This window comes from Bos indicus x Bos taurus, chromosome 1 (genome assembly GCF_003369695.1).
Source record: "Bos indicus x Bos taurus breed Angus x Brahman F1 hybrid chromosome 1, Bos_hybrid_MaternalHap_v2.0, whole genome shotgun sequence".
NCBI lineage: Eukaryota > Metazoa > Chordata > Mammalia > Artiodactyla > Bovidae > Bos > Bos indicus x Bos taurus.
The window spans coordinates 49,708,525-49,725,901 of NC_040076.1; the positions used below are offsets into that span (position 1 = coordinate 49,708,525).

Genomic DNA, 17,377 nt, shown 5'->3' on the forward strand with positions numbered 1-17,377 from the left:
TTGTTTCACATCCTTCTAAGCATAGAACAACACTAATGCTTACTCCTTCCCCACATAAACAGAGTATGTACAGGACATGTATGCTCAGTCGCTCAGTTGTGTCCAACTCTTTGTGACCCCAAGGACTGCAATTTGTCAGGCTCCTCTGTCCATAGAATTTTCCAGACAAGAATACTGGAGTGGGTTGCCATTTACTTCTCCAGGTTATCTTCCCAACTCAGGGATAGAACCAGCATCTCCTGTGTCTCCTGCATTGCATTATATTCTTTACCACTGAGGCACCTGGGAAACCATTAGTAAGAATTTTCAAGTAATGCCTGTTTTCTCTTTGTGCCAGTGATCTAGCCCTTAGAAAGGAGCAAGGATGAAGACAAGATTAGGTTTTCCTATGTTACAGAATATTTCTGTTTTTCACCTTCAAAATCAAAAGCTCCGGAGAAGGCAATGGCACCCCACTCCAGTACTCTTGCCTGGAAAATCCCATGGATGGAGGAGTCTGGTAGGCTGCAGTCCATGGGGTCCCTGGGAGTCGGACACGACTCAGCGACTTCACTTTCACTTTTCACTCTCATGCATTGGAGAAGGAAATGGCAACCCACTCCAGTGTTCTTGCCTGGAGAATCCCAGGGACGGGGGAGCCTGGTGGGGTGCCGTCTATGGGGTCGCACAGAGTCGGACACGACTAAAGTGACTTAGCAGCAGCAGCAGCGATCAAAAGCTCTTGTTGTACACAATCTGAACAGAAAGCATCTTGGTTCTAAGAATCAGTTTAAAAATAACATAAAGCAAATGCAGTGTATATCTACTGTTTTTGTCTGCTCCTTAGGGAATGGCCCCCATCCCTGTAATTCTGAGGTACCGTCAAGTGTGATGCCCATCCACCTTCTGGCTGCAGAGGTGGACATATGACTCAGGACTGGTCAGTCATGGTCCTGGATCTTCTTATTTACAGTAAATTACTGAAGAGATGGGTAAAACCGATTGTACACTTTTCCATGTGTGCGTGTGTGCTATGTCGAACTGACTGTAGCCACCAGGCTCCTCTGTCCATGGGATTTCCCAGGCAAGAATACTGGATGAGTTGCCATGTCCTTCTCCAGAGGATCTTCCCAACCCAGGGATTGAACCCTTGTCTCATATGTCTCCTGCACTGGCAGGCAGTTTCTTTACCACTAGCATCACCTGGGAAGCCCCACCTATTTCCATGAGTTAGAGGCTATTTCTTCCCTTAGAATTTCAATCCCTATGAATATAAGCTTAAGTTTGAAGGTATCTTTTTTGGTCAAAGGTGGGTTTGAAGGTATCTTTTTGGATGAAAGAAGTTGGGCCACAGCAGAGAAACTAAGAAAACAGTCCAAGACAAGCAAAGGGATATAGAGCTGAAATATGGAAAGAAGAACAAAGAGTCTTGACAACTTTGTTCAAATGCTTTGATCCTGATATGCCTAAACATATACATACTTTGGGGATTCCCAGCCATTTAAACCAGTAAGTCACCTCCTCCTCCTCTTCTTTTTTTTTTTCTCAGTTATACTCTTTGGATCATGTGTTTGTCATTTTTCAGTTGAAAGTATCCTGACCATTACAAAAACTTTAGTAAAAATTTCCCGACATGATGACAAACTCTTGCTGGCCGACTGGCATTATCAAAACAATGTCTCTGTAGCTCAAATACATAAATAAAAAGTAGAAGGAAAGGGGAAGGGGAAATACCAAGAACTAAATTCCCTTTTTTGGCCTATATTCTAAGATAATTCTTATTTAATTGTGTGTTTTCCTGACCTATGACTCACCTCTCTTTAAATATCTCTTTCTTTCACTGATATCCAGACCATAATACACCTCTTCCTTCTTTCAGAAATTATCATGACTTTAGTATTTGAAGCTGAGCTTTCACAGAACTGGCCAAAGACAAGGCACTCAGTTGGGAGAAAAAGACAAGAGAAGGAAATGCGGATCACTTTAGAACTGGAAAGACATATCAGTGCTAGAAAAAAAGGCAGGAATTTGGGCGGATGGTGAAAAATCACCTCAAGATAGAGTAACTTGGGAGTTTTACTTAGACTTTCTGGGAAGATCCCAGAAGTTGAAGACATGAGGAGAGCAGAAGTGAGAATAGAAGATGACTCAGTTGCTGCTGTGGGAGAAAAACCTGAGTAATTAAGGCTATTATCTTATCAGTAAGGATAGATGACCATGATTCCCCTTCCATTCACACTTCTCAAGCTGCTCTTTGATGTCCCTTTGCCTTTAAGTGTTGAATTTAGAGAGTTTAATCCAAAACTCAAGATTTGTCTCAGTCCTGAGAAAATCTGAGAAATAACCATGTATCTTACTCTCTTTTGAAGTGTCCTTCCTGCCTGGAGAACCCTCATGGACAGAGAAGCCTGGTGGGCTACAGTCCATAATGTTCCAAAGAATCAGACACTTAGGTGACTTAGCACTCACTGCGAAAAATGATCGAGAGTTACATTCTTTGGGCATTATCTCCTACCTTGATATATTAACTGCTCTTGGACATTATGCTTCACTGTATAACTTGGATATCAGTTTTATAAAAAGCAAATAATTTATGTATCAATTAACTAGTTTTAACAGAATTTCAACACTGGAAGCCATAGCTAAAAATCATTTCATCTATTGATACTTTCCTGCCAGCTCACACACATCACATATTCTGGTGACTTCAACAAAAGCACATACATGTTTATAAATCTTCTTGTGCACTAGCTTATAGAGCTGTTTTAAAATGTATTGTGTTTTCTCTTAAGCTTTCACCTTGAGGTACAATTATTAAGTGGATTTCTTGCCCTTACAAAGAAAAGTAAGCACATTAAACACCTCCCTGTAATGTTAAAATGCTGGACATTAAATTAAATTAAATATTTGTCCTATAGCACTGTTAGCTGAATAGGTTATGAATCATCTATGTTTGTGGAATACATTGCTCTGAATTATAATTTTTCCAAATGCACCCTATAAAGAACAAAGTATAAAGAACATTGAGGCTTAAAATCTTGAAAACTGAGCCACCTCTGTAGACTTTGCAATATTGATACTGCATCCATAATCATGTCTTAGAGAAATGTTATATAGAACTTTATTCAGAATGTCTGTTCCAAAAAAATTTGGTTAAATACACTGCATTTAAAATTGACTAATAATACCTGATAGCATCCAAATATTTTTTTATATTGGTTTATTTGATTTAAAAGTTACAGAGGATCTTGTGTATTTACTCTGCCAGAAAGTGGTCCTTTTGCATTTAAGCAAGATGGTATTTACCCATATCTGTGTAAATTTTGATAAAGTCTTCTGATTCCTGGGACCTCAATTACCTCACCTGTCATATGATACAGTTACACTGGCCTGGTGGGTTTCCTAACTATGCTGAAAAGTTTTGAAGTATCTAAAGGGGGAAGTGAACCTGCAGGCTGCTTTATCAAACTTCAGTAAAAGCAGCGCCACCTGTTTCAGTTTATTAATTACCTTTCACAGTAATTTATTATTCATCAACCATTCATGATTGGATGTACTCATTAGTCAAGTAGTATTGTGTGCCTACTAATGTGTCTGTCTATTCTAGTCATCCAGCTACACACATTTCTGCCCTCATTGAGCTTTCAAGCTATCATGTTACATGGTGATAGAGTCGATAGAGGAAAAAATGAAACATGAAAGGAAGATAAGGAGTATTGGGGCTGGGGGGGTTGAAAATTTAAACAGTTGTTCATGGAAAGCTTCAGTGAGACAGTAACATTTGAGCAAATACCTTGGAAAAGATGATGGAGTAAGCTACACTAATAACAGGGTTAAAGAGTATCAAGGATTAGAAATTGCGAGTGCAAAGGCCTGATTGTGGGAATACGGTAGGTGGTTTGATTGGATCAAATGGGGGAAATAGGAAATTGGACTTCAGAGTAAGCCTACATTAGGAAAAAAAAAAAAACTTGTATTTAAATAAAGAATGAAAACTCTTCATCTCAATTGCTTGTAAATCCCTAAGAAACATTAAAATGAAAAGATTCATATGTTACATAATCAATGAGACATTATTCAGTGTTATTAATCTTTTTTTGTTAATTAATATCACTTCTAAAAAAATAACTCCTTAAGGATAATAAATTTATGCAAGAATTTCTTCTTAATGCTTTTCTGTAAACTCAAGTATCTTAATTATTTTAAGGAAAAATGGTATACATAACCTAGGCCTAGTTAATATTTAATTAATTCAGTTTTCCAGAGATCCATTAAATCCATGATGATTTGTTTTAGAAAATCAAAAATACATTATTTTCAATTTCGATAGTCATTATTTGTTCTCTTCTAATTCCTGAATGAAATTATAATAAATCACAATGGCTAGCAGACATATGCTTCGAGTAGAAAATGGCAATCCACTCCAGTATTCTTGCCTGGAAAACTTCATGGGCAGAAGAGGACTGGCAGGGTACAGTCCATGGGCCACAGAGTCAGACATGACTGAGGGACTGAGCACAGCAGACATACGACAGAGCAAGTAGAGAAAAGTTTGGAGAATTTTTGGAGAGGTAATCATGTTGAAACTTCTTTTGAGGTATCAAAAATTTGAATAATCACACTCTTAGTCACTTTCTAATTACCCAAAACTGAAAGAATGGTATATTTCAGTTAAAAGTTGAAAACATAAAGACCTTGGAAGAGAAACTCTCAACTGATAGGATGAACTCAGACTGTTATAATTTTTGAGTAAATTTTATGCATCTAGTGAAATCACTAATGAATTATGAGTGTTCAATACACTAAGAGTTTTGGCATTTGTTTTATAGTTACGGTATATATTTCATAGTCAAAGAGCTTACTAGATTCTTTCTCCATTTCTCATGTAGAAGACAGGAAGGAAATGACTAAGTGGATTTCTGCTTTGATTGAAAAAGCTGTGAATTTCTTTTTGTACCCGGACACTGAGTGATCCACAGTCTGGAATAAGAACTTAGTGTTTACCATAGACTTTGAGTTTTTGCCCTCCTGAGCTCCAGTGATACAGCTTTATTAGCTAATGTTATTGAAGATGTGAGTTGCAAAATTTTATTCAAGTGATGACTTATATCACTATTAATCAAAATTAAACAATAAAGTTCAAGAGAAAATTTTATAGAAGGACAGATACCCTTCTGTTCCCCAGTCCATGTCTAGAGTCATTTTAGGCATCACTGACTTAAAAGCCTTTAGGGTCCAGAAATGAAACAGAGCTTTGTCTTATACCTGTGTAAACCCTGTGCTTCTTTAAAATAATTGTATCTTTCTAGACTTAATATAAATACCACTTAGCATTTCAGTCTAATCTATTTCAGTCTCTCTCATCAATGCATTAGGCAAGGCCCTTGCCCATTCCCTGCCTGGTCACTGGAGAACTTTACTAGTCAGGCTTCTGTTCTCAGTGAGCATGGCTCTGTTTTCTTCTCACTGATGACAAATAATTGTTTCCACTCTCTTCTTCCTGTAGATTAAGTTTCTCAGCTTATGTTTCAAGGTTTTCACTATGGTGACTAGGCCTTGACTCATTCTCTTCGCCTTTCCTAAATCTTAGTCTGCCTAGATGTAAAATTGTATGTGATACTAAGAAATATAATATTTGGTCTTGACTCCTGGCACACAGCTCCTAAAACTCTTGGGATTTCCTAAATAAGGAGAGGGAAAAGGGGATCTTTTGCTATGTTAATGAGGTGACTTTGGAAAGCCCTAGGTCACCTAAGGATGGTTCTTGGTTGCCAGGAGATCTGACTCTGTGATTAAAGTGTGAGACCTTTAGTCCCACCTCTGGACCTCCTGGGTGGGGAGTGGGACTTGAGAGTGAATTCAACCACTAATGGCCAAGAATGTAATCAATGGTGCTTATGTAATGAAGCTTCCATAAAAACTTGAAAGGACTGGGTTCCAAGAGCTTCTGGGTTGGTAAACAGATGGATATTTGGGGAGAGAGGCTTGCTCAGAGAGCAAGGAAGCTCTGCTCTCCTTCCTATACAAGTTGCATAGGCATTTCTTCTCTCTGGTTAAGACTATAACCAGGCTGATACTGTCATAATTAAGTTGAATTGTAGAACATTCCGCTAGTGTCCAAGAATTCCTTGGTGGTGTGTGAAAAAAAACCCACACTTTGGAATTGGTACCAGAACATATTAGTCCAATCATTGAAGACACAGTGGAAACACTTTTCATCTCTATTTTTCACTCTTTCTGTTAAGTTTGTTTCAGGGTCTCTGTTCTGTAAAGAACTCTTTCTCATTACATATCCCTCATACTTACAGAGTACTCTATGTATTTGCAAAGTATTGGCCCGAAATGTGTACTCATTGTTGGGGAGGTGGGGGTGGGGACAAAGTGAGTCAGATTTGTTGTATGCTCTTGAATTGCATACATCTTTTGTTAAAAAACTAGGAAGGCACACAAAACACTGCGACAAATGTGGTAACAAGCATCCCCAGCCTCCAAAACTATCTTTGGGAAATTTCATCTCTAGTGGGAAATTGTTTACATTGATCAAAGAAAAAATCACCTCAACTTTTTAAATGCTCACATGCCCCACCTAACTGTATTGTCACATACTGATGGGTTAGTACAGATGGGGCAAAAGTTCCTGACCTGAGCCTCTGGGATCCTGAGAACTGATCTCAACAGATTCTAAACTGAAAAATTGTTTACTGTGCTGTTACTGCTTTCAGCATACTGTCCTGACTGATGATGAACTCTTTTATACTGGAGATGCAAAATGCTTCTCATGTTTCAGGTAACAAGAAATATGTTTTTCTCTGGCTGAACATTATTCATTTTGTTTCCTGCAATAAGAAGTACCCATTATGATGCTCTGATGCATGACTAAACTGGTAAATATCATTGGAATACTGTTTTCTAGGTTATAACAAAAGCAATTGTGATCCAGATGCACCAGAAAAGGTCTTCCTGTTAAGAACTAGGTAAAGTGATTCCAACTCTCCATTCTTTAGATTGTGAAGAACAAATACTCTACTACATTGTTTTGTGGAACTTATATTTCAAGCTTATTTCCAATTCTGAGCTCTTACTTGTGCTAAATTACTAGAAATAGTATTGTCATCTCATATGCACTGACCTCGCTCATGCAGATAGGGTGCACTGCTTCACTAATTTCCTCAAGGGAAATGTATTTGAGAGTAGGGGCCTTTATTAAAGCTTTGAGACTATAAAGGAGTTTATATTTAATCAACACCCCCCTCCCCAAGCAAAAAAAGTCAAATTTATTATTACACATTTCTGATAAATGAAGTGGATAGTGATAAGCAAGTAAATAGAAATGAAGCTCTAACATCAAAATGCCTTGGGTAGAATTGTGGCATTACCATTACTATGAATCATGGATGATTGTGTGACCTTGGAAAAGTTACTCCATGTCTCTGGGCTTCAGTTTCTTCATGAGTAAAATGAAGACAATATTAGCACCTCCCTCATAGGGTTTTTTGAGGGGAGATTATTCCACTAATTCATATAAATTGTTTAGAATAGCCTAACAAAAAGTAAGTGTTCAATAACTGTTATTAATGTTATTTATAATATATTTAACGGAGAAGGCAATGGCACCCCACTCCATTACTCTTGCCTAGAAAATCCCATGGACGGAGGAGCCTGGTAAGATGCAGTCCATGGGATCGCACAGAGTTGGACACAACTGAGTGACTTCACTTTCACTTTTCACTCTCATGCATTGGAGAAGGAAATGGCAACCCACTCCAGTGTTCTTGCCTGGAGAATCCCAGGGATGGGGGAGCCTGGTGGGCTGCCGTCTATGGGGTCGCACAGAGTCGGACACGACTGAAGTGACTTAGCAGCAGCAGCAGCATAATATATTTAAAGGTCTTCTACCATTTCAGTTTAGAATTGTGTGGCTTAGTCATTGTCCCTTCTTCTTTTTTTTTTTTTTTGTCCCTTCTTTTCTCAGCATCACTGTCTTCACTCCCCTGCCAAATTCTTATTTTTATTATTTTGTAATTTCTCATTTTTTTTATTATGTGATTTAATATAGAGTAGTTTCACCATCACTTTTGTGACCTTAGCTATAGATGAGTAATAACTTTTGGAGTTACTGCTCCAAGTGTCATGTTAAGATATTTTCCTAGGATAGGACAAATTCCTCTCTAAAAGGAAAACTAGAGGAACTGAGCACTATCTACAATCATACTTGTCCTAAATGTAAGTATGTATAGCATGCTCAACTTATAGATTGTATTTTGATCCAACTTAGCTGCACACCTTTGAAGGTGGCACTCTGATGTGTCATCACACTTTGATTATGAGACTGACTTTTGCTCAAGGTCACTCACTTGTGCAGAACAGGAGTTTTAACTAGACTCTGATTGCTCCCTAAAGCCCATGCTCCTTCTACTGTGCCTAGCCAACTATTTGTGAGATTTCATTTAATCATGAGAGCAATCTCACAAAGCTGGCACTATTGTTATCAGTTTTTACAAGTAAGGAAACTGAGGCTTAGAGAGATTGAGTTCATCAAGATCATGCAGCTGATAAATGTCAAAACCCAAATCAAACACTCTGCCTTTTGCAGATCCACTTTTTAACAATTATGCTATATTAACTCTCATTCCAAAATAAAGGGGATCAGACAGAGAGAGTTGAGAGGGAGAGGGGTCCAGGTTAAATATCTAGTTAGGATGATTTGTCCCTGTAAAGCTACTTAGAACTGCTGTTAAAAGGGAAACAATTCCCTAAAGGATTTCTACAGGATCCCATCGGAATGCTAGCAATGCAGTCAAACTTAACTCATGGAATACTGAATTAAAAGGTGTTTGCCTTATAGCATTTGCCTTCTTGTAGGTCCATAGATGAAAATGAGATGTTCATGTTAAAATCAAGAGGGAGAAACTACTTATTTAGAGAGAAAAAATATAAGAACTCTAGAATACTGTGAATGTAATGTAAGGAGAACCAGGAAGACAAGACTGGCAGCCTTTATCATAAAAATCACAGCGGAAGAGGGAGCTTAGAGATTTCAGCATGAAAAGAAAAAGAATTCAAAGACGTGTGTACACACGCGACCGTGCTCCCGCTTGTTTTATTATTTCTCCTGCCACCAACTCCCCTCATCCCCATCTAGCTGGTGACTCAAGCCTTCTGATGAAAGAGCGCAGTATGTGAAGATTGCTAGTTGACATTCTCTTCTGGAAACTAGCCTCACACAGGGGTGACCCTGTGATGCACGGAAGGCTATTCAATGCCTTGGCGAAGTGGTTCTGGGACCAAGATTTTATTATGCTTTGTGGATGAGAGTTGTGATCCCACATCCTGGATTTAGAGCCACTAAGGGCTTCGACAGCTCCACCCAGGTGTTCTAGAGGAAAATATTCCTTCATGCTCTCTGCCTGATCTGAAAGCAACACAGCTTCCTAATGTTCCGCCTGGGAGGTGATTTAATCTTTAGAAATTGCCGGAGAAGCCTGTCCATCTGCCGGGATGCCTGGCTTTTTGAAACGGAAAAGAAGCTTGGCTGTTAGAGTAACTTGAAGATTTCTGTTTGCAATTTAAAGTCGCCGCTTAATTCAAAATAAAAAAGACACACGCTTTGGCTTTTGCAGATACTGGGAAAATCTGTGTGACGAAGTATGGATCTAGAAATTCCTGGTTTAATTTCCCCAGGGAAAGAGTAAATATTTTCTATTTGCAACTGGGCAGTCAACTCAAGTGATCTGCCCGCAAAAGGTGTGTGCGAGAAGGGCACGTGGCGGGGGGAGGGGGGGCGGGAGGTTAGGAGGAGGACTCAGCCTGATGAGTTGCTCCCGCAACAGCGCCAATCAGTAGCTGTTCATTTTAACTTCTCGGAGGCAAGTTCCCACCCTAGCTACCTCCTCCAGCCTCTTCCTCCCTCTTTTGCTCCCCACCCCCCACAAATTGGACCCAAAGTTGAGAGTGTCTGGCAAAGTCCGTACTCCTACCTCCCTGCCCTACTATTCCCTTTGCAGAAGAAGCAGCCTGCGATATCACGGACGAAAAGTCCCTGAGGAGTGAGCCAGTGAACAGGCGTCTGGGGGCAAAAAAGGGCAATATGAAACGCTGCGAAGCTGCGTGGGCAGTGTGAAGTTAGAGTAGGTCTGAACAGAGCTCTGATAACCACACTGCAAGTGGCGGTCTTGGAGGCCCTACCGAGAGCCGGCTGCTTCTGGGTCCGCTTCCTATTGGCGGGCGTGGCCCCGGGGCGGAGCCACTAAAATACCCCGCCCACTTGGGGCTCCAGGACGCGGCGCTCGCGACTTCCCAAAGGAGTTCCAGATTCGGCCTCAGTCTGGGACTTGGTCCTGCAGCGCCTCTAGGCTGCGGATCCCGCTCCTACCACCTGCACTTGGCTCTACCTCCTGCGAAGCGGGGAGCTGAGAGGAGAGAGGGAGGAGGCGAAGGGAGGAGGAGAGCGGCAGCTTACACACGCCTTCCAGTCCCTCCACTCAGAGCAGCCCAGAGACCGCCGCTGGCGCCGCTGCTGTCGCTGCCACCGCCGCTGCCACCTGAGGAGACCGCCTGGACCTGTCGCCCCTCGGTTGCCACCCCCCAGCAGTTCTTTCCTAATACTGGGCTTTTTATGCACACTGCCACTACCATTATTATTATTACGAGAGAAGGAAAACAACGGACCCGCTAAAAAGAACCACGTATACCTTTCCGAATTACTCAAGTGTCTCCCGGGAAGAGAGGGTCGCCGGCCCCGGGAGGAGCAGCCAAAGGGGCCGAGGGCGGGTGTGGAAGCGGAGGCGGGAGGAGTTGGGCACTGCGTGGTGGAAAGTTGCGGGCGGCGGAGACGGGAAGGTGCAGCGCCACAGCCCAGAGGGCAGTGTGTCAGGGAGAAGCCTCTGCCCCCAGCGTCCGGAGAGCGAGCGCGCGGGGCCGGGGACGACGCCCCCTCCTGCGGCGCGGACTCTGTCGGTGGTCCCTGAGGAGGAGGAATATGGCTTCGAAGGCGGCCCCCTCCTGCCGTCTGGTCTTCTGCCTCTTGATCTCCGCTGCTGTCCTTAGGCCAGGTAAGAACAGGGGCCTCGGAGCAGCCCCAGGGCGGCCTGGACCGGGGGGCAGCTTCCTAGGTCCCGGGCCCGGGCCTCGCGCCCCCCACCCCCGTGGGCGGCGCGCCCAGGCGGATGGGGGAGGTAAGGGACCGGTGGTGCGGGCACAGAGCTGGCCCTGGGTTCCCTCACCTGTGCCGCATGTTTGAGTTTGGTCGGTTGGCTCAAGTTGGGGCAGCGACTGGGGCGCTGGATAAATCTCCAGGAAGTTTGGGTGCGGCCGGGGTCGGGGCTTCAGGGGGCCCGCAGGCGAGATTCGTCTGGTTCTCTCCCCTTCCCCCATGCGGCTCCCGCCTGGGTGGCGGGCTCTCGCCCTCTGACAACCCCCCGGGTATCAAAGTCCACGTCACTGCGCTCTGGGCAGTTTCCCTTTCGCTTAGCTCTGAGGCAATAACTCGCACTTTTTCGTGATAAATCCCCTGGTAACTTCCCCTGGGTGAGAGGTGAAGAAAGGAAGGGAGGGCTTTCCTCTTTGGATCCGCTGAAAAGCTCCGGCCGCGGCTTGGAAGCCCCTTCCTCCATTGTCTGGGTGGGTTGTGAGGGTGGGGGTGACGGCGGGCAAAGGACGCAGCCTGGACTGGAATCCGCAGCCAGGTCTGTGCGCCCTTAGTGAGGCGGCTGAGGATTGGTCAGGACCGGTGATCCGACCTCAGTTTTCAGTTCTGTGTTGAGACTCATAAGGAAAAAAAAAAAAAACCCCAACAACTAATATATCTCGTCTGGGAATCCCTTTCCTCGCCCTTAGGGACGTCCCCTGGCGCTGTCATCCTCGAGACCCGCTGGGTGGCTGACAGGAGTTGATCCTCACAGGGCGTTCCGCGTGCTCGCAGTCGCTTGCCAGAGCAGCAGGTTAATTTTCCCTTGACTTGAGGATTTGGGGGGACATTCTTTTCTCCCTTTGAAGTTTTGATCTGTAGCCCCTCCTAGACAGTTGAAGATAAAACTCCTACTTCCTGTTATTCCGGCTTCTGTTTGTCCTCTTGCTCCTTACTTTAGTTTTTATCAAAGGAAAACTCACTTGCTTTTCTCATCTTTTATTTCTGCACATACCTTTAGTTGTTGGCAAGCTCAGGTCAAAGCAGAGGTTTGAAAGCCTCTGGATGTCTCCCAGGAAAGGAGGGGAGAGTGAGGCTGGGGGTTAGAGCCTGAAGATCCCTGGTGTTGGTGAACTGCCACCGCTGTGTGTGTGTGGTGGTGGTACGCGGGAGGTGGGTGCCCTCCCCAGATCTGGTCTCTTTTAAAGTTACATTTCTAGTTGAGGTAATGAGCTCGCGTGCTGTTCTGAGGCAAGAGAGGTCTGTGACAGATCTCCGGCTCTGGGGCTGGGAGTGTGAAGCGAGAGTTGAACCGGATTGAAAGCTGGTGGGGTGGGGCGAGAACACCTGAGAAGGAGGAAGGGGAGACCCCCTTGGGTCAGGCACTGTACAGATCTCACTTTTTCCAGATCCCAGTGTCCGGTGTGGGAAGCAAGGGCACTCACTCAGGAGCCGAGGGGAGAGGAGGGAGCGTGAGGGTGCTGTAGTTTGTAAAATGCAAAGATCCACACGCCTACAGTTGGTTTTAACCCCCTGGCCACCTTAAGAGTGTAAGTCTCACCTACATCCTCCACCCCCAGACCACACGCATACGCCCAGTTTCCTTTTCAGTGCTGAATTTATTTTCAGTTGGGCCACCTCGGAGGACAGGTTTTTCCGCACTTGTAACTGCTAAAAAGGGAGAGGTTCCTCTTTCGGATCTTGGGGCGACTGTTTTGGCGCAGCAAGCTCGCGTTTCTCTCCGGCACCCAACTGCATGCTTCCAGCCAGCCCGGGAGGGCTCCCTTACCGCTGCCGACCCGCGACTGATCTGCGGGTCGGAAGGCTCGGACCCTCAGATCGGCGCTTTCCTTGAATTTACCCGGCTGACGTATGCTCCAGATTCTCCGTACGGCATGTGTGTTTTGAAAGAAAGGATTATGACACTAAAACCGCCATGTCCAGACTCTGGACGCAAGTCTTGGACTGCAAGTGCGCCTTCTTCGGATCCCTCAGCACAGCCGAGCCCGGTGGGGATGCAGTGCCAATAGCTGGCTTATTCAAAGGCACTAACTGACTGCCCCACGTGCAGCCCTTCATTTCCGGAGCCTTTTTGACAGTGTGTTTAGACCTAGAGTTTGTGAAACTGCCCCTGCAGGTCTTTCCGTCTATAGTCACTATATAGCATTGAAATCAATATATTGTAGGCATGGTATGTAGTCTATTTTGAAGGGAGAAGGAGAATTATCTATGAACCACGGAAAATGAATTCGGCGATAAAGGCGATGAAGTATGTGCTCAGCATCTGAGGGAGCAAGAATCTCATTATTCTCGTAGAAAGAGCGTCAGCCTGTGGTGACATTTTGTATTGCTTTTAAAAAGGCTTTCCTTGGTTATTTACAGGAAGGTGGGGTCCTGTAATTATCTATTTCTTCTCTTGGGTCATCTGTGTGCACTCCTCTCTGCAATGTTTCTGAATTGCTCACTGACATAAGGTTCATTCCAAAGCATAAGCACCCTTGAAGGTCCCCCCCCCCTCCCCCAGTGAAATATTATGTTCGGAATACATCTGTTTATCTCAACAGGCCTTGGGAAAAACATCAAATAATGTCCTTCAGACTACCTGATTTGGGACTATTAAAATTTATAATTTCAAAACTGCAAACTGCTTAGAAGCCAGTAATATTGCTGTTTCCTTGACGATTTAATACAATAGCAATTCATAATTTAATGGGTCACTATTTAAAGTAAACTGCTTTCCTAGGTTTGTTTCAGGACATTTACCTTCAGGCATTTGAGCAAGTCATTTCACCATCTTGGGCTTCAGTATCCGCATATATAAGGAAAAGGGTGGACTGAGACTCTGCTGAGAGCTCTGACAGCTCAAAATTCTGTTTCTAATGACCTAAGGTAAAAAGCCCATTTAGGCAAGGCAGAGTCATTTTCCAATTGTATTTTTCTAATGCTTTCAGACAGCCTGGACAGACACAATTCCTATAAATTCGATTACTAGAAAAATGTGAGTGGCTCCCAATTGCTAGTTTTCCATCTTTTTTCCTTCTTTTTAAACTCATATCTTGTGCTTACTCCTCTGGGCCTGAATCAGACTATTAAAAAATGTATAATAGAATTAGTCTCCCATTCTCCTGGTAAAAGGGATCCCAACAGTCAGAAAAGGCTTTAGGTCGTAAAAAAAAAAAAAAAAAAAAAAACAGATACAGAAAAACTCTTTACTGCAGCCCATCCCTTCTGGAAGACTGGCTGTATTTAAACTTCATATATAGTTCCTAGAATAAAATGTAAGTCATGGTTTATGCTAAAATGTTCAAAGTCTTATATGTACATATTAAAAATGCTCCTAAACAAACTTGATTTGCTTCATAGTTGTGTGTACAATATAGAAGTAAATAGAATATAATAAGGCTTTTGTGTCATTTTGAAATCTGTAGAAATCCAAAATATTTTTATGACTAGATTCTAAACTTTTTCTGACTTTTTAGAAAATCTAAACTAGCTTGTCTTTAAAAATAGAAATTTAGAAGAAATGCTTCTCTATTGTTGACTTATTAAAAAGAAAAAAAATCAACAAAAACCTACTTTAAGACTCCTAAAAGTTAACAAAAAATTCTTTATATTGGTATTAGTACTCATGTGTTCAGTTTGTAGCTATGCTGCATAAGAATTTTGTAACCTTGGGGAAGTTATTTTTCTACTCCTTTTTTATTTCCCATCTGTAAAATTATCTCCTTGTGTAGTGCATCATTCTGATTTTGGTGAGATTAGTAACTCCCTTGCTCAGCATTTTGAATTTTTCAAGTAAAACATGCTATATTAAGACTTTTATTATATCCTTAATAGAGTAACACTTTTAAATATATTCCACTTATCACTTGGAACTCTTTATTAAAAGCAGGCAAAAATGTTTTCTTTTTTTCCCCTTTTCACCCTCAAGTTTTCATGACACTAAATACAGGCCTTTGTAAAACCAAGCACTAAGTTGTCAGCATTACTTAGTGTAAGATGGCAGCTTTTTGTCATATAGTATTTTAAATGCTTTATAATCACCCTATTATATATTCCCAAACACACCTCTTTTTGTTCTAGTCATCTGTTTCACATAAAACGTCATCAAAGAGTTCTAGCTCTCTGGAACAATTCTCTCAAGTAGACACATGCAATGTGTATCCCAAATATACAGGAGAGCAACATAGTTGCAGCTATGATAAAAGAGTAACTCTGTGCCTGTGTGTATACACAGAAACTTTAATTTCCCTCAAAGTGTAATTTGTTAGGTTTTCATAAAGGCCCATTTTATTTCTCACACATGATTTTATATAGCATATTAAGAATTCAGCTAACTTATTGGAATACTAAAGAAAATTTTCTTGGGAGTGGTAAGTGATGAATTAATGTTTATTTGATTATTACTTTTGGATATCAGCTCCTTTTTATTTTCGATACAGATTGAAAAAGACCAGAAAAATGTCCATTTTTATTTCTCATTACTTTTTTATTTGGGCAGAAGTTTCCTTTTCCTGTGGAGAACAAAGCCAAGACTAAAATATATCTAAAAAAAGGATATTATTGGCTTTTGATAAGGTTAAATCTTACGGTTATTACAAGTATCCCTATAGTGTACAAAATATGATCATATATTTGTAGTTACTGATATTTTCATCCAGCTAATTTCTCTGTTTAGATAACAAAATTTATGTTCTCTCCCCCAACCGTATTAGACAGAATACCATATATATTTCAGCTAGGCCTAGTTCCAAATGTGCTGTAGTATTCAGTAATTGTTTTATGGTAACCTATTATCAGATCCCATTATTGTAGTGTATGTTCCAAGAATGAAATTAGCTTTTAGTGCTTCCTCTTTTATTTATCCAGTCAGTTCCCAATTATCCATTCTATTCAAGGGGCAATCAGAGTTGTGCAAAATCCAAAAATTTCTAATCAAAGGATTACGTAATTCAACTTTGAGTTGAGGTACTTCAATGAACACGACTATGACTGAACCTCTAAGAATTCATAGTATTGCAATACAATGAAATGAAATTGTGGGAGAAAAGTCTAATCAGATATTAGATAGCTGTCCAGTTCCTCTGGCTTGCTTCCCTGCCTTTTTACTCCCTAAAACTCTGTTCTGTCACTCCATGACGCATACATCATGGTAGATCCAAGACACTCCTGAATTATGCCTGGTTTATTCAATTATTAATGGTACCCTTTCACTCTCACAAGTGCAGTTTGGATGGCAAATTATATGGTCACAATAATTATTAATGACTTGACTGTCTATGTGTCTGTCTTAGAATACTTAAGTTAGAATACTACAGTTAAGGCATTCCTCATCCTGACACACTGCTTATTTCTAACCTTTTTAATTTAAGTATCAGCTACAGTGAAGTATCAATAAGGGGTTATATGTTTCTTTAATGTCAAGTTCGACAGAGATATAAGGTTATGGCTAGAACCCCAGAATATTGTAGTATGTGTGAAACATTAAGGATTCCATGGACTGGAGTGGAAATCAAATCGACCTGAGATGCCAAGAGAGTAGTGGTATTTGAAATTCACCTGAAAGCTATACTTAGCCGTGGAGTTATCTAGAGAAGGCCTATTTCAATTTGATTCTGAAATCCTTTCTTAGCCAGCTGCACAATTCTCATTCTGTTCTTCTGTAAAGTTTCTCAGTAGCTCCATTGTCAATTTAGATCTAAAAATAAATTACCAAGGATATCTATACAATTGTAGGAAGGTATCAAGTCTTTTTGTATATGTGAGCTACAGTTGTGAGCTATCAGTTAGATATGGTATATATGTGAGCTATCAGTTAGATATGGTGACCTGACTTGCAACAGCCAACAACATGACCATGACAGTCGGTGTCAAGACTGACTGTTCCTGATTGGTCACTCACTGGTTGTTTGGTTCATCTGTCTCTGAGGGTCTCAGATATTCAGAAAACTCCAAAAGGAAATAGAGGTAGGAAACGTGAGAAGGTATTATCTAAGCACACAGTTAAAGGGTGCCATAGATTTGTCCTTATTAATAGGATAGATTGAAGGGAGAGGGCATTGGACACTGTGGCTAAAACTCTTATCAGCATATTCTTAAGTACTTTCCCTAATAGTTGAGAGGTTTCTGGGTATAAAATTTACCTAGCTCCAAATCAAGCAAAAAACAAAAATAAGTCTTGCTACTCTTATTAAAATTTTGAACCACAATGTGTCAGTTAACTATGCCACATAATAAAGTATTCAAAAATATAATGGTTTAAAACAGCAACTG

At 41.6% G+C, this 17,377-nt stretch overlaps 1 protein-coding gene across 2 annotated transcripts in view; it reads left to right on the top strand.

Annotated features, from left to right (window-relative positions):
- The first annotated feature begins 10,248 nt into the window (after positions 1-10,248).
- ALCAM (activated leukocyte cell adhesion molecule) overlaps positions 10,249-17,377 on the top strand; it is a 229,005-nt gene continuing 221,876 nt past the window's right edge. The window contains exon 1 of one of the 2 annotated variants that reach the window (XM_027564514.1): positions 10,249-11,030. In XM_027564514.1, coding sequence (XP_027420315.1) covers positions 10,958-11,030 — 73 coding nt within the window. In that variant the 5' untranslated portion in view covers positions 10,249-10,957. The remainder of the gene's footprint in view (positions 11,031-17,377) is intronic. The other variant, XM_027564429.1, reaches the window with a different exon arrangement.